The sequence below is a fragment of the Bufo gargarizans genome, chromosome 6, assembly GCF_014858855.1.
Source record: "Bufo gargarizans isolate SCDJY-AF-19 chromosome 6, ASM1485885v1, whole genome shotgun sequence".
Lineage (NCBI taxonomy): Eukaryota > Metazoa > Chordata > Amphibia > Anura > Bufonidae > Bufo > Bufo gargarizans.
In genome coordinates this window covers 116974044-116992537 of record NC_058085.1, presented here as the reverse complement: position 1 = coordinate 116992537, position 18494 = coordinate 116974044, and the positions used below count along the sequence as shown (strand labels likewise).

At 42.1% G+C, this 18494-nt stretch overlaps 1 protein-coding gene across 1 annotated transcript; it reads left to right on the top strand.

Annotated features, from left to right (window-relative positions):
• The first annotated feature begins 8591 nt into the window (after positions 1-8591).
• LOC122942462 (elongin BC and polycomb repressive complex 2 associated protein) lies at positions 8592-10430 on the top strand. Its single transcript, XM_044300103.1, has one exon. The coding sequence runs from the start codon at positions 8972-8974 to the stop codon at positions 10226-10228; it is 1257 nt and encodes a 418-aa protein (XP_044156038.1). The 5' UTR covers positions 8592-8971; the 3' UTR covers positions 10229-10430.
• The last annotated feature ends 8064 nt before the right edge of the window (positions 10431-18494 follow it).

Below are 18494 nucleotides of genomic sequence, written 5' to 3'. Positions count from 1 at the left end.
TATTTTTTTGCAAAAATTTTGGTAAATTTCGATTAATAACAAAAAAGAAAAAATGTCAGCAGCGGGTAAAATTCATTTGGGGGGTAAGTTGCATGACCGAGCAATAAACGGTGAAAGTAGTGTAGTGCAGAATTGTAAAAAGTGGTCTGGTCATTAAGGGTGTTTAAGCTAGCGGGGCTGAAGTGGTTAAAGCTGGGGTTACACATTATCACTTTGCAAACATTCCAGTCTGATTATTATGCACATAGGGTGTCAGTATTCAGTTATGATCTTCACTAGATGTAGCTAAAAATTGCATGTATAATTCCACCCCAATGATCTCAGTATCTTGTGCACTGGACATACCTCCACTTCACTACCCACATCTGCAGTAGGTGATCATTCAATCCTTCATCCTTTGTTCTATTAAGGTTCTACATTATTGTTCCAAAACTTTGATCACGGAGGAGCAACGTCCTGGCCTTTCATTCCAGTGACCCTTTACTTTGGGTGAAGTCTTCAAAGACTGAACAGCTGCACCATAGAAACTGATAGGTAGGTGTTTAGCTGTGACTGTTTCACACTTCTTGGATTGTGAAACAGAGATTAATTACTCATCTATGGCGGAGGATCATTTACGTATCATCACTACATGAAAAAAGATCAGGGCATTGGAGGTTTAAAGCTGTGTCCCGGAAACTGCTGCAAGCAACTTATGTTATGAGATCAAGCTCTTGAAATAACGTGAGCGGACGCAGCTTGGTATCACAGCTCACCATTGCAAAACAAGCAGCGGTTTCGCATTGCGGTGTCTTTGCTGCCTACGTTTTATTCTTCTATCAAAGCTAGGATTGGATCCAACAGGAAAGACATGTATAGAGAATAGCGTTATAACTATCTTCCATGTTGGCCCCATTCCCAGCCTGGTAAAACAATAGAAAAAAAACTAAGAAATGACTGACTACTAATGCATTCTGCCCCTGCTGTATGACCACAGCCTATGGCTAGCTTCACACTAGTGCTTTTGTATTCGACTGACTTTTCTCTGCATTCCGGCATTGCCAGAAGCTACCTCGTTGCCATCCGGCCCTGTTAACTATAATGGGGACTAGCGGAAATCCAGCAGCAACCTGGCAAATATGGCGAGAATCTGCCGGACAAAAACCGCTGCGGTTTTTAATCCGGCCGATTCTCTGCAAATTTGCAGGGTTGCGGTTGTATCTCCGCCAGTCCCCATTATAGTTAAAGGGGTATTCCCATCACATACAATGGGGGCATATCGCTAGGATAGAGAACGGAGCTGGAAGAGTGACGGCTGGAGGACCCCGGGTTTCCCGAGGTCCGTCCACCACCAAGCGCTGCTCCCATACAAGTGAATGGGAGTGCACCGTGCACGCGTGGCCCCTCTCCCATTAATTTCCATGTGGCAGATGGAAATAGCCGAGCCAGCGCTCGGCTATTTTCGGCCGCTCCATTGAAATGAATGGAGGGCAACTGCGCATGCACAGTTCGCCCTCCATTCATTTCCCCGCTTCGTTTTCGTTCCTATCAGACAATGGGGGCATATCCTGGCGATATGCCCCCATTGTATGTGATGGGAAAACCCCTTTAATAGGGCCGGTGAGGATCAAGTAGCATCTGGCAATGCCGCATCCAGACAACCTGCAGGAGATGTCTAACGCTGTGACACTAGCCTAAGGCCTTGTGTACATGGTCCTATTATGGGTCTGGACAACATTATCCAGAGTTCCTTAATTTTGCTCTAATTTCGTTCTGGACAATATATTTAATATTGGGAACCTACACATGACACCTACAGGAGTTTTTATGACATCCCATTCTAAATCCAAAGATATTAATTTGAAGCTCGTCCTCCTTTGCAGCTAAGACAGCTTCCACTCTTCTGGGAAGGCTTTCACATGATTTTGGAGTATATCTGTGGGAATTTTTGCTCATTCAGCCAGAAGAGCATTTGTGAGGTCCGACACTGATGTTGGATGAGAGGTCCTGGCTCACAGTCTCCACTCTAGTTCATCCCAAAGGTGTTTGATGGGGTTGAGGTCAGGGTCTGTGTGGCCAGTCAAGTTCTTCTGCACCAAAGTCATCCAAGAATGTCTTTATGGACCTTGCTTTATGAACTGGGGCACACAAAGTTTACCTGGATGCAGAAATGACGTGCGGTATATGGTCAGTAAGGGTGAATTCACACCACTGCTGTATATTTGTATTGTTCTTCTTCTGTTAGAGGAGCAGAACTATAAAAATAACAGAGGCTCCGTATTTAGCACATAACTGACCTGAATAGACACCAATGACTATAATGGAGTCCATTCAGTTTCCATTCGGGAGACGATTTTTTTTACCAGACAAAAAAGTTCAGCATGCATGACTTTTTTGTCTGGTCTTTTTACCAAATTTGAAACAGAAGCCCTGAAGCGATCCCGAACAAGTCCTAATTGGCTGCATAGTTCATGTGAGGCAGCATGGGTTAAAGGGTGAGTATGTTCTTCTTTTTGTTATATTAACGTCCCTGTGTTTGGCCACAGACAGTCCCGTGTTTTTTTTATTTGTTCCAGGTAATCTGTCTCACACTTCCTCACACTCACAACATGTTCATTGCTTAGGGACCTATTACACCATGTGATTTTTGGGCCAAATAATAGGAATAGGTGTTCATAGGAACACTGCTAAACTGTGAAAAATGACGGAACGGACGCGGATGCACACAACGGTCGTGTGCATGAGGCCTATTGCTGATCTTATTTTTTGATCTTTCTTTGACTGTTAAGGGAAATACTAAAGAAACCCTATCTTGTGTCAGTGCACACTGCTTCGCTCTCTCGATAGTCTGCTCAGTGTAATAACTTGCCCACAATCTTGCTGTAATCTTCTCTGCTTCCTGTGAAAACAGGGGGACATTTGAGCAGTTACGTCTAGCCCTAGTCATCTCTCCCTTTGGGATATTTTTGATGACAGTTGCAGGATGGCACGAAGTCGCCAAAAGTATTGTGTTGCCTGCTAGCTCTTTCCTGTGTGCATATGTTAGAGCACTGGCCATTTCGCTTTTGGCCTTTAAACACAGATCTAAAAAAACAATCGATGAGGGATCACTCTGCATAGTTAATGAGATTGAGGCAACACATCCATTTAGGTACTCCTCAAAAACGGGTATGTCGGACGCTACACCATCAACAAGTCGTCAATGTAACGACTATACCATTTGATACAGTGAGTGAAAGGATTTTTCTCGAAAAACAAATAATGTTTTTCCCACCAAGACATAAATATATTTGCTTCTGACGGTAAGAACTTGGCCCCCATAGCAACCCCAGACACCTGGAGCAAAAAAACCCCCATTAAACATAAAAAAAATTGTAATCGCTTCACATATAAAATCCTGAAGAATGTCTGTATAGTCGCTTTAGGTTGCCAAATACCACCGCGATGCTTCAATAGCCAGATGGTGGGGGATATTGGTGTATAAAGATGTAATATCAGCAGTGACCCACAAATATTCACTTTCTACTTAAAATTCTAAAAGCTTTTGCAAAACCATGCGTGTATCTTTCAAATAGCCCGGCATCACTGGAACCCGGGGTTGAAGGAGGGAATCCGCCCACTCTGATACGAACCGATGCCCGCAACAATCGGCTTCATGGGGGGTGGAAACCCTCCTTTATGCACCTTCAGTAGTGCATGAAAAATGTGATCCATTTCTTTCTGGGTCAATATGCCCAGATCATGACCTTCCTCTAAAATCTTACCGATTTTTTGTTGATAGAGTGGGAGCGGATTAGCCTTCAATGGTAAATAAATTGTGGTGCATAGGTGGGGTGGGGAATTAATTAGGTGAAACCCAGCCCATCACCATAAGGGCTCATGCACATGACCGTGACGTTTTTGGCGGTCTGCAAATTGCGGGTCTGCAAAAAACAGATGCCGCCCATGTTCCTTCCGCAATTTGCGGAACGGAACAGGAGGCCCATTATAGAGACGGGCAAGAATAGGACATGCCTCATAAATTTTGTGGGGTCACAGAACGGAGCAACGGATGCGGACAGCACACAGAGTGCTGTCCGCATCTTTTGCGGATCCATTGAAATGAATGGTTCCGTATACGGAACGCAAAAAACGTTTGTGTGCATGAGCCCTAAGAGAGGGATTTTATTTTAACTTTTGTATGTCATGAGGAAGGACCGCTATTTCTAAGGTCTGAAACGCGTAGACAAAGTTTTTGAACATGATGTCTGGATATTTTGATACAAGGAAATAAAGCTTTTTCTTTTATGGGAAGCTGGATTTTACTTTTTCTTTTTGAATGTTATGTACCTATGTTATATCTATCTATCTAATCTATCATCTATCTTTTCTAAGTTATCTCTTCCATGTTATCTACTTATGTTATATCTATCTATATATCTTCTATCTACTGTATCTATCTATGTATCTTCTATCTATCTATATATCTTCTATCTATATATCTTCTATCTACTGTATCTATCTATGTATCTTCTATCTAGCTATCTACTGTATCTATCTATATATCTTCTATCTATCTATATATCTTCTATCTATATATCTTCTATCTACTGTATCTATCTATGTATCTTCTATCTAGCTATCTACTGTATCTATCTATATATCTTCTATCTATATACTGTATCTATCTATATATCTTCTATCTATATATCTTCTATCTATCTACTGTATCTATCTATATATCTTCTATCTATATATCTTCTATCTATCTACTGTATCTATCTATATATCTTCTATCTATATATCTTCTATCTACTGTATCTATCTATGTATCTTCTATCTAGCTATCTACTGTATCTATCTATATATCTTCTATCTATATACTGTATCTATCTATATATCTTCTATCTATATATCTTCTATCTATCTACTGTATCTATCTATATATCTTCTATCTATATATCTTCTATCTATCTACTGTATCTATCTATATATCTTCTATCTATATATTGTATCTATCTATATATCTTCTATCTATATATCTTCTATCTATCTACTGTATCTATCTATATATCTTCTATCTATATATCTTCTATCTATCTACTGTATCTATCTATATATCTTCTATCTATATATCTTCTATCTATCTACTGTATCTATCTATATATCTTCTATCTATATACTGTATCTATCTATATATCTTCTATCTATATATCTTCTATCTATCTACTGTATCTATCTATATATCTTCTATCTATATATCTTCTATCTATCTACTGTATCTATCTATATATCTTCTATCTATATATCTTCTATCTATCTACTGTATCTATCTATATATCTTCTATCTATCTACTGTATCTATCTATATATCTTCTATCTATATATCTTCTATCTACTGTATCTATCTATATATCTTCTATCTATATATCTTCTATCTATCTACTGTATCTATCTATATATCTTCTATCTATATACTGTATCTATCTATATATCTTCTATCTATATATCTTCTATCTATCTATCTACTGTATCTATCTATATATCTTCTATCTATATATCTTCTATCTATCTACTGTATCTATCTATATATCTTCTATCTATATATCTTCTATCTATCTACTGTATCTATCTATATATCTTCTATCTATATACTGTATCTATCTATATATCTTCTATCTATATATCTTCTATCTATCTACTGTATCTATCTATATATCTTCTATCTATATATCTTCTATCTATCTACTGTATCTATCTATATATCTTCTATCTATATATCTTCTATCTATCTACTGTATCTATCTATATATCTTCTATCTATCTACTGTATCTATCTATATATCTTCTATCTATATATCTTCTATCTATCTACTGTATCTATCTATATATCTTCTATCTATATATCTTCTATCTATCTACTGTATCTATCTATATATCTTCTATCTATATACTGTATCTATCTATATATCTTCTATCTATATATCTTCTATCTATCTACTGTATCTATCTATATATCTTCTATCTATATATCTTCTATCTATCTACTGTATCTATCTATATATCTTCTATCTATCTACTGTATATATCTATCTATCTTCTATCTATCTACTGTATCTATCTACTGTATCTATCTATATATCTTCTATCTATCTACTGTATCTATCTATATATCTTCTATCTATCTTCTATCTACTGTATCTATCTATATATTATCTATCTACTGTATCTATATATTATCTATCTACTGTATCTATCTATATATCTTCTATCTATCTACTGTATCTATCTATATATCTTCTATCTATCTACTGTATCTATCTATATATCTTCTATCTATCTATGTTCTATCTATCTACTGTATCTATCTATATATCTTCTATCTATCTACTGTATCTATCTATATATTATCTATCTACTGTATCTATCTATATATCTTCTATATATCTTCTATCTATCTACTGTATCTATCTATATATCTTCTATCTATCTACTGTATCTATCTATATATCTTCTATCTACTGTATCTATCTATATATCTATATATCTTCTATCTATCTACTGTATCTATCTATATATCTTCTATCTATCTATATATCTTCTATCTATCTACTGTATCTATCTATATATTCTATCTACTGTATCTATCTATATATCTTCTATCTATCTACTGTATCTATATATCTTCTATCTACTGTATCTATCTATATATCTTTTATCTATCTATATATTATCTATCTATATATCTTCTATCTACTGTCTCTATCTTCTATCTACTGTATCTATCTATATATCTTCTATCTATCTATATATCTTCTATCTATCTACTGTATCTATCTATATATCTTCTATTTATATATCTTCTATTTATATATCTTCTATCTATCTACTGTATCTATCTATATATCTTCTATCTACTGTATCTATCTATCTTCTATCTATATATCTATGTCCTATCTATCTATCTATCTATCTATCTATCTATCTATCTATCCATCCAGTCACGTCTAGAGCAGGTCCACCTCAGGTATTTTGTCTGATAATCTGGTCTGAACAGCGGGGCCATCCACTCATGGACAGGAAACAGTGACTGATGAGCGCCACTAGGCGGCGGTGTAACACTCCTGTATAAGCCACAACCGTAGATAGCATGGTTGCCAATTATTAAGACAAAAAATGTCCATCGAAATCCCCACTAATGTCCTGTAAATAGTTATAAAACAGGAAGCTACAAGTCTCGTCCCCTGCGCGGACTGCACGAGCTCCAGTATGAGAGCTATTTACCGCAGAGCAGGGCGGGTGTGCGCGGTACCGCTGACTGCACGGCGCCCGACCACTGGAAGCAGGCGCTATATACTTGGCTTATGTTGCGGTTTGTTTATTGTGTACAGCAGCCGGGGTGTAATGACGCAGCTAGTTTACCGCACTGTATCCGCACGCGGTGACGCATCTCCTGATCTTATACAGCAACCTTCACATTTTGTAATCCCATGTAATAATAATATGTACTAATTATTTGTAATTAATATACAGAGTACTTTATTATTGTCCATTCAGAAGGATAAAAAAGTGTTTCTCCCAAAGTGGCTGAAAAAGTATATATCTATAATATATTTTATATCTATCTATCTATCTATCTATATATATATATATATTATATATATATATATTATATATATATATATATATATATATATATATATATAGGTAGATATAATATAGAGATATATAGATATATAAATAAAGATAATAGATATTAGATAGATAGATAGATAGAATAGTGATAGATATAGAGATAGATTTGAGATAGATAGGTAGATGTAGATAAATAGATATTAGATTGAATAGATTAGATAGATAAAATAGTGATAGATAGAACAGGGCTAGATAGTTATATAGATAAAATAGCGATGGATAGAGATAGATTAAATAGATAATACACAGACATGTAGAGACATAGGAAATAATAGATACTACATACTGTAGATATGGATTTATACTGTAGATATGGATTTATTAACAGAAGATGATACGGAAATGGAAAGATTCGCTATATAAATAGATATTAGCGATATACTATAGATGAGATGACAGACAGGAGATACATGTGCACACTGCATATACAGTATACGGATATAGAAAGTTCTCCCGCGCCCGGTCGGTCCGTTTCGTCCTGATATGAAGACGGATAACGCGTGCTCGGTTCCCCCGGTACACGGTGCAGGGAGGGGAGAAATAAACTCTATGCAGTGCGGTATAAACTGTATATGAAGCGGCTCGGTGTATTCCTATTCATAGACACTGCAGGACAATTCACAGGCGCCCTTGGGGCGCAGACATTTAGGGGGCGCCCGCAGCCTGCAGAAAGTTGGGCTGAGGGGACTCCGGTAACCGCAGGAGCCATACATTTACCATTAGGCTGCACGGTCTCTTTGTGAGGTATTGGTAAAGGGGAGGGAAGGGGAGGGACTGTTTTTTTTTTTTTTTTTAATTTTGAAGATGTGACGTCACGACTGGAATCAGCCAATGAGAAGAGAGCATGTAGCTCGCCGATTGGCAGGCTGCTCGTCCAGAGTGCGGTGGGTAGGACTGAGAAAGCGCAGCAGGCTACACAACGCCGTGCACACGCTACACCGACCCTGTGCACCCTGGGGCTGCGGGACCGGAGACCGGGGCTGACTGAGCGGCCAGCTCCCGGCACTGACCGCCTGAGCTCGCCGCGCTATTGTCTGCGAGAAGCCGAGCTCTAGCTTGTGCGCTCTCACATGGAGAACGGGACTGGCTGTCTGCACCTGTGATTGCAGAGATGGAGTTTGCATGTGGAAGGTGAGGATTCCTGCAGCCCTTACCCCACCTGCCCCCCAGGCTGCATGCAGAGACCCTATGTATGGACTGGACCGGGCTACTAAAAGGAGAACAGCAGCATGTGGAGGGAAAGTGATGGGACATTTTGTATTTGTTAAAGGGGCCCAGCTTTTCTTCACCAAGAGTTCTTAAAGCCACATGGACCCTGATGGAGCCCCGGGCAGGATACCAGGAAATAGCGGGCACGCGGATGGGCTACCTACATGTTGGAGGCCGACAGCTTTTTGCCCTTGCCGAGGTGCTAAGTGGCCCACTGAGAGGAGTTCCTCGGGGGCGTGTCTGTCGCCGTATGGAAAGACTGCATATTCAGAGCCGGCGTTGTGACCTACGTGAGCTCCGTGCCCTAAAGGCCCTTAGATCTGTCCCAAGTCGAGCCGTGCAGTGTTGTCTTATATCCAGGGAGGACCTCCATGTCCTTTGCTCCTCATCATGGGGGCCAAATACCGTCATTCCTAAAGAATGGATGCAAGTTGAGGGAGACGCACCTCAAACCCCTCAAAAGGAGTGTGTGCCCTCCAGGATGAGAGCCGCCTTTCCACCTGAGCTTGTGGATATATTTCCAAGTGCCCTACATAGCCCAGCTACCTCAGTGGGCTACTCCAGCCCCTCAGACTCTACTATTGACCAGACAAGTTTCTCGGACACAGAATCTGACAGCAGCGGTGATGTTTATCGGTCGGTAGAGATCAATAAGATAAGTCGTCAAATCATAACGCGGAGTCGTGACTGCAGAGATTTGAAACAACCGGTAAAGGACACACACACTGCTCTGCAGATTAGTAGTCCAACGCCTCCTCATGAATCCAAGGCTAAAGAACCTTCTGAGGATAAAATGTGTGTGACCCAGGAGTGTGGCCAGTCTCCTAAAATAGCAGAGGACAATGAAGAGGAGGCATCTCTACCTCCAGAGGAGGAAGATCATGATGAGGTTCCTCAATCTGCAGAACCAGAGCCCAGGGTACAACAGTTTGATAGGCTGGTCCGGCAATCCAAATTGTGGTGTTATGCAAGGGGCTTTAGAACAGACTTGAGAGACTTGCACCCTGCCATTACCCGTAAGTGTAGTAAGTCCCCTGGATCCAAGAGACCAGGAAGGCCTAAAGGAAAGGGGCTACTAAAGAAGAAGATGAGGAAGAAACTGGACAGAAATGCCATTGGAAGAAGATCTGCCTCAAACCTTCACGCACCTGTTAGACCCCCATTTAGCTTTTTGGGAAATTTTCCAGCACCCCCCTCTCTAGTGGTGGGAGAGGATGGGGACCTGTGTCCGGCTTATTCTTTAAATACACAGGACCAGAAAGCTGTGCCTAGAACTCACCCTGTCTGGGGCTGGAACCCAGGAGGAAATGCCATCCCTTTACCTCCTAGTCTGAAATTTAGGGCATTCCCCAAGGACCATCTGTGACTGGGAAGTGAACGCAATATAATTCAAACCATGTACATTTTCCTTGGGTCATCATGTCCTGGCACTTGTGCCCATTGGCATGGTTCTTCATACTTAGAGAAGGCCTGGAATGAGTACAACGTGCCATTATCTGGATATATTTGAGTTTTGACTGGAGTAGGTGCTGTTGCTTCTTCTGCACTGACTTTGCTTTCCTCCACAATAGCACACAACCAAACTATATGTATTTATTTTAATAACCTGTGGAGGGGAGAAGCATTGCTCTTTTTTTTTTTTTTTTTTTTTTTTTTTGTTTTTGTTTTTGTTTTTGGTTTTTTCTTTCTTAACACATCTTGAATATCAGCTGTGGTGCTATTGCCTAGGAGAAATATTTTGAAGAGCAAAATATTTTTGTAACTTTTTTTATTTGACTTAATGTATGTTTATTGACTATTGGTTTTCTTTTGACCTGTGTGTTCATTTTGATTCTTTTTTTTTTTTGTTTGTTTGGATTTTTTATTTTATTTTTTATAACCCTGTTGCAAAACCAAAAGGAATTTTTATAGGGTTACCTGCACATGGGTGCAAGTTTTCAAATCCGAAAATCCGTGCAGTTTTTAGACTGGATTTCTGTGCCTTTCCGCACCAAAAAACTACATGTTGGGCTACTTTTACACTTGCGGTAGCCTGTTCCGGGGGGTGGGGGGGGAGGGTAGCCTGTCTGATCTGTGCTACCGCTAGTCCACTATAATGGCGGAGGTCCGGCAGCAGCACGGCAAACGTGCCAAGAGGCGGCCTGACAAAAACTACAGCATGCTGTGATTTTAGTCCGGCCGCCTCTTGGCACATTTGCCGCTCTGCGGTCGGATCTCCTGCCAGAGCGGACTTCTGGCGGCACGGTGGTCTAGCGGTAGCACAGATCCGGCAGGCCTTTCGGAAAAGGTTACCGCAAGTGTTGAAGGTAGCCTTATTTGTGGTTTTGCTACAGATCTAACCCAGATATAACGCTGCAGATTTCACATTCCGCACAGCAGGTCAATTTCCGCACCGAAAAAAAAAAAAGCTAAGTGTAGATGAGATTTATCTAATCTCATTCACTTGGCTGGTACTTTATTACACCACGGTTTTTCTGCACGAGAATCTGCAACGTGTGGCGGTAGCCTTAAATTTCTGAATATTAGTTTAAAAAAAAGAAGAAGAAGAAAAAGTCTAGTATAAACATGCCAAAGTAATCTTTGTCTACTGGATAGAAGTTCCCTGGGGGGCTTGAGAAAACAGGCCATGTGGTAGGGAGATAGCGCAGAAAAGATGGAGGTAGACAAATGAAGCAGGAGGGTTATAGCCTGATGGAAAGTGAAGAGGTGAGAGATTATGGAAATAGAGAGGCGGAGGGGGGTGGGGAAAGTTGAATGGAGAAAATAACCTTTTTTACCTTTTGCTTTGGTAAGTCAGATCTGTATGGAATCATATAGCTACATATCATTACCAGTGGTATATATTATGCCATCCGATTGTAGTAACCAGTGGTACATTTAGTTCTTGCAGGAAGGCATGGAGGGGTTATCATCCAGCTGCTGACCCTATGCCAAACTTCTGTTAACCCTCTATGTGACTCCACCGAAGAGGTATGCAGCCTGTTGTTGACCGCTTGTAGTTAAAGATCCAGTGCGCTCTGTTGAAGCCTGGCAGGGCATGCTTGGACTTGTGGTGTTTCAACCTTCGGCAGATAGCTACAGTAAGAGCCTATTTAGACCTTGTGAATTGTTTGCACTCACAGGGTTAACTGAGGCAGCCCCAGTTGTATACCTCTGTGAGTGCACTGGGGTCAGCTCCCTAATCTGATTATTGTATGCAGGAGAAAACAGACCTTCACACAAAGGACTTCAAGTCTCCTTACAATGGGAAGAAATTGAAAATGAAGTTTTTAAAACAAATAGACGGCGGTCAGATTGCAAGCTGGTGGAGTGGTCACGAATGCGGATTGCTGGCTGGGTCTCAGGGATGGGTGGCGGTAGGGAATGGGTTAATTTAATATTGTGAAATTCCCTGCTACTGTTTTTCTTTCTTTTTTATTTAACTAGACAGAAGCTGTTTGATTTTCATGCAAATTTGCAAGACAAGGGTTAATGCAGACTTGACCCATGTGTGTCAGGCACAAATCCGAATCCACACAAGAGACGCCCCCCCCCCCCCCCCCCACTACTCCTCCTCCCCCCCTCTCCCCATGGCCCCCACACCTCCCCTCTAGGAGGCAAGAGAAGGCCTGCAGTGATGCATCAAAGGGGCATCTTGCTTGAGATCTTGTGCCAGCCCCTGCTCCATACTAACCGGAATCTTTCAGTAAGTTGCTATTTACATCTAAATGAGATGCTATTAAAGGGAGTGAGGAGAGGTGGGGGATGTGTAGCCAGGCCCCCATCCTGGAAGTCCCACATGCCATTCTGACATTGCCCCATACAGTTCGTCATCCACAGTGATCTACCATACATGTTGCCTGGACACTTAAAAGTTGGTTGTCAGTGTTTATGTTGGATTTATGGAGTTAAATTCACACAGAGGTAGAAATAAAATAGGTTTTCTGGTTTCTGTTGTGCAATATGAAAGCCAAACTGATCAATAAACATCAATCTTGAAGGTAAAGTATTGTGTGTATTTTCTTGTATTTACACACACTGATTTGTTTTTTTACTTTAGCCACTTTGTATAAATGATTGTAATTATAAGCATATGACACATTTCTGAGACTCCCCCCCCCCCCTTCAAAGAAGTCTAAACTGTCTTAAAAGCAATGTTTGTAGGGCATTTTATAATTTCCTGTTAGCCAGCATGTAACAACTAGCCACAGAATTTTTATTTATTTATTTTTGACCACCCTAAGGTCTGATGCATGTATTTTGTGGTCCACAGATCCCAAAAATATGGATACCGACCGTGCACATCCCGTACTTTCCTCGGCCACTATTATAGGAATGCCTATTCTTTCCCACAAAACAGACAGGGATAGGACATGTTCTATAATTTGCAGAATGGCTGCGGACAGCACATAGGTGACATCCGTGTGATATCCGCATTTTTTTATTATTTTTTTTGTAGCCCCATAGAATCTAATGGGTCTGCAAAAAATGTGGATCGGACATTTTGATGTTTTTGCCCATATAGTTACAAAGTTATCCCCTATTCACAGGATAGGGGTTAACTATTAGATCGATGGGGGTCCTACCGCAGGGACCCCCACCAATCATGAGAACGGGACCTTGTACCCCCTCAAGCTCCCTGAAAAGAATGGAGCTGCTGCCCCATTCCTTTCTATGGGAGTTCAGGAAATAGCTGAGCACTGTACTCTAAAGCAAGCGGTCCCAGTGGTAGGACATCCACAGATCTAATAGTTATCCCCTAACCCTGTGGATAGGGCATAGCTTGTAAAAACCGGAATACCCCTTTAAAGGGGTTGTCTCATCACAGACATATTGCTATGATATGCCCCCATTGTCTTATAGGTGTGGGTCCTACCTAGGGCTGCAGCTAACGATTATTTGAATAATCGATTAGTTGCCGATTAATTTCTACGATTAATCGATTAATCGGGAAAAACGACAAAATTACAAAACAGAGGTTTATATGATCTTACTTGAAAAATTATGTTCAAAGGCCATATTAAAACAAATTGTGGACGACACTTATGGGGGATCTGTGGACGACACTTATGGGGGATCTGTGGACGACACTTATGGGGGATCTGTGGACGACACTTATGGGGGATCTGTGGACGACACTTATGGGGGATCTGTGGACGACACTTATGGGGGATCTGTGGACGACACTTATGGGGGATCTGTGGACGACACTTATGGGGGATCTGTGGACGACACTTATGGGGGATCTGTGGACGACACTTATGGGGGATCTGTGGACGACACTTATGGGGGATCTGTGGACGACACTTATGGGGGATCTGTGGACGACACTTATGGGGGATCTGTGGACGACACTTATGGGGGATCTGTGGACGACACTTATGGGGGGGATCTGTGGACGACATTTATGGGGGGATCTGTGGACGACACTTATGGGGGGATCTGTGGACGACACTTATGGGGGGATCTGTGGACGACACTTATGGGGGGGGATCTGTGGACGACACTTATGGGGGGGGATCTGTGGACGACACTTATGGGGGGGGATCTGTGGACGACACTTATGGGGGGGGATCTGTGGACGACACTTATGGGGGGGATCTGTGGACGACACTTATGGGGGGATCTGTGGACGACACTTATGGGGGGATCTGTGGACGACACTTATGGGGGATCTGTGGACGACACTTATGGGGGATCTGTGGACGACACTTATGGGGGATCTGTGGACGACACTTATGGGGGATCTGTGGACGACACTTATGGGGGGATCTGTGGACGACACTTATGGGGGGATCTGTGGACGACACTTATGGGGGGATCTGTGGACGGCGTTTATGGGGGATCTGTGGACGACACTATTATGGGGGATCTGTGGACGGCGTTTATGGGGGATCTGTGGACGGCGTTTATGGGGGATCTGTGGACGGCGTTTATGGGGATCTGTGGACGGCGTTTATGGGGGATCTGTGGACGACACTTATGGGGGATCTGTGGACGACACTATTATGGGGGATCTGTGGACGGCGTAGTTATGGAGAGGGGGATATGTGCACTGTTATGGGCATAACAGTGCACAGATCCCTTTCCTCATAACAGTGCACAGACCCCCCTTCCCATAGCAGTGCCATACACAGACCCCCCTCCTCCCCATAGCAGTGCTATACACAGATCCTCCCCCCTCCCCATAGCAGTGCTATACACAGACCCCCCTTCCCCCTAACAGCCCCGGCGCTTGCATCTTTATTTTACCTTTTTACAATGACGCTCCCGCTCCTGTAACAGCCAGGCAGAGCGGACGGCGGCGTAACGTCACTCAATCACGTGACGCGCCTGCTCCGCCCACTTCATGAATGAAGGAGGCGGAGCAGGCGCGTCACGTGATTGAGTGACGTTACGCCGCCGTCCGCTCTGCCTGGCTGTTACAGGAGCGGGAGCGTCATTGTAAAAAGGTAAAATAAAGATGCAGCGCCCGCCCGCCCGCCCGCCCGAATAGCAACGAATCGGCGATTATTCGATAACTGGATTCGTCGACAACGAATCCAGTTATCGAATATAATCGATTACATCGATTAATCGTTGCAGCCCTAGTCCTACCACTGGGACCTGCACCTATATCAAGAACTGAGCCCTGAAAGTGGTGGAGGGCTCATGCGCAGCCTCCCTCCATTTATTTTCCGTCGAGCCCAATGGACTTGGTGGTGGCCGGTCTTCCAGCCATCACTTTGCGAGGCTCTGTTCACGATATTGGAGTCCCACCAGTGGGACCCGCACCTATAAGACATCGGGGCCATATCCCTGCGATATGCCCCCATTGTCTGTGATGAAACAACCCCTTTAATACAGCTTTTTGAAAGCTATTAGAAAACACTAACATGCATTTTTTTGGGGGGGGGGGGGGCAGCAACTGTTTTTTTTTACTACTGACCCCAAAAACTCACCTGATTGGGGGGGGGGGGGGGGGGTGCAACTACAAACACCTTCCATGCAATAGCTAAATCTGGCGTTTTTGTTTTGCCTAAAAACACCAGCAAAGATAAAATCACAAAAAATTGTAATACACACTCCTAAAAAATGACACCAGCCTAATAGATCTACGGTATTTAATTTTCTGCTTTGCCCACCATGAGAAAGTCATTTATAAGAATCCATAAGATGATATAAAATAGTGAGGCGCTAACAGGATAACCTCTAGGACAGCCCAAATGGGCCTGGACAAACAAACACTGGTAACAAATATCATATAAAAGGAACGTTCTCGCCCATCAGAATCTGTAGAAGTGGATGGTAGAGTCACTTTGGGCCCCCCCTCCTCCTTTTTGGAGTTTTTCATACCAGCTCCAACCACTGCCAAATCTTGCTTGTTTCTACCCCTTTTTTTTTTTTTTAATGCAAGCTTCATCTTTTGCTTGCCTCTATTCATGTCCATCTCCCCTGATGAGTTCATGCTGAATGAAACGTGACACGTCGGGAGTTTACCTTTTAATAGGGTGTACCAGGGATATCACCCGGGATTAGGGAAAGGTATCCGGACCACCTGGCCACCCCCAGTTCCCAAAAATTACCAAATGTCTACAAAATGGCTGGCTCACAATATTCTGCAAGTATTTTTACTCATACATATAAATAAAAAACATTTAATCACACAATATACCAATAAATAAAATCCCCAATTAAAATATATTCACAATAAGTTAATAGAACTGGTCCTTTCGCTTGTGTTTGGGCATGTGGTTCAAGGTTTGGTGATTTACTTTCAAATAGTTGTCCTCTAATGTAGACAGACAAGGTAACATCGATATCTCTTATTACGGTGTATCAATGCGATTTATTGCTGTTAGTGCGCATCCATGTGTTAAGATTGTGCTGTTAGTCAATCTGTTTTTCAGATGCTTAGAATAATCCAAATTTGTAGATTATAATATATGGCCGTTAGTGTTCACATTTGTATTCAACAATGTTGTGTGTTACTCACGACTTCCTGCAGCTTATCAGCCGACTGTGTCTTTCCCAGCGCATGCGCTCTGAGGTTCCCGGAACGCCGACTTCGGTTGGTAATGATGTTCTTGTTCACCTTGTCTGCGATATGTTCTCATACACACTGCCCCTTCACAGCCGCCACAATCTTAACACATGAACGTGCACGAACAGCGATAAATCGCATTGATGTGAATAGACCGTAATAAGAGATATGGATGTTACCTTGTCTGTCTACATTAGATTACTGAACTATTTGAAAGTAAATCACCAAACCTTGAACCACATGCCCAAACACAAGCAAATAACGCACTTTTTGATTTAGTTTTTATGCATGAGCTCTGCATTATAAAGGGACCAGTACTATTAACTTATTGTGAATATATACATGCACACGAACGTTATTTGTTTCCGTGTCCGTCTTTTTTTTTTTTTTAAGATAGGATGCGGACCCATTCATTTCAGTGGGTCCGGTAAAAACTTGGACAGCACACCGTGTGCAGTCTGCATCAGTATGTCTGTTCCGTCGCCCCGCAAAAAAAAAAATAGTGCATGTCCTATTTTTGTTCTAGTTTGCGGACAAGGATAGGCATTATTACAATGGATTCACACAAAAGAAAAACGGAAAGCCGTACGGAACGTCATCTGTGTTTTTTTGTTTGTTTTTGTTTTGCGAATTGCAAAACACATACGATTGTGTGCATGTAGCCTAACAGAGATGGGCAAATTGATTAGTAAGAATTGATTCGATTCAAGTGTCCCGTAGCTGAGGACGCTTCCCCCGCCCCCATTCCGGAGGAGCATGTATGGCCTATAGGTCTCCTCATGCCGACTAAGGCACTCTCTCCCCAAGGAGAGAGAGTACCCCCCCCTCCCATCCCAATTCCAGGTAGTGGCGCACAAGGAGTTGCTGCCCCAGAAGCAGAGCCTCTGAGCTTGCGGTGCTACTCGGAGCAGCAGCCCAGCCGTGAGATGTCCATCCCTGTCAATCAAGTGGCAGGGGGAGTGTCCTCAGGTTTGGCGGCATCCTGTTGAAGATGCTTAATGAGACAAATCAATTTGCTCATCACTGCTATCTATAGTTCCATGTTATCAGGCATTTCATACTGGAATGAAGCTGACTGTACGTATATACGCGTGCGGCAGATTTGATGCGGATGTTTTTGCATCTAGAAATCAAGCAGGCTCATGGATTTTTAGATTTCTCTATTTGGGTGAATTGAACAATCACACAAATTTCTGCAATTAATCTGCCACATGTCAATATACCTTACGGCCACAATTCACACTGTCAGTATTTTCCATCAGTATTTGTAAGCCAAAACCAGTGGGTCAAAAACACAGAAGGGGCACAAATCTTTCCATAAGGCCTCATGCACACGACCGTTGTTGTGTTTCGTTCCGCAAAATGGGGTTCCGTTGTTCCGTGATTTGTTTCCGTGTGTCTCCCTTTATTTTTGGAGGATCACCAGACATGAAGAAAAGTAAAAAAAAAGTCTAAGTCAAAAACAGACGCGGACAACAATCTTGTGTGCCTCCGTGTTTTCACGGTCCCATTGACTTGAATGGGTCCGCAAACCGTTTTCCGTGAAAAAAAAAATAGGACAGGTTATATTTTTTTGACGGACTGGAACCACGGACGCGGATGATAAACAGTGCATTAGCCGAGTTTTCAA

What these genes read in the sequence shown, in the direction of transcription:
- LOC122942462 (XM_044300103.1), top strand. Translation starts at nt 8,972, where the DNA reads ATGGAGCCCCGGGCAGGATACCAGGAAATAGCGGGCACGCGGATGGGC.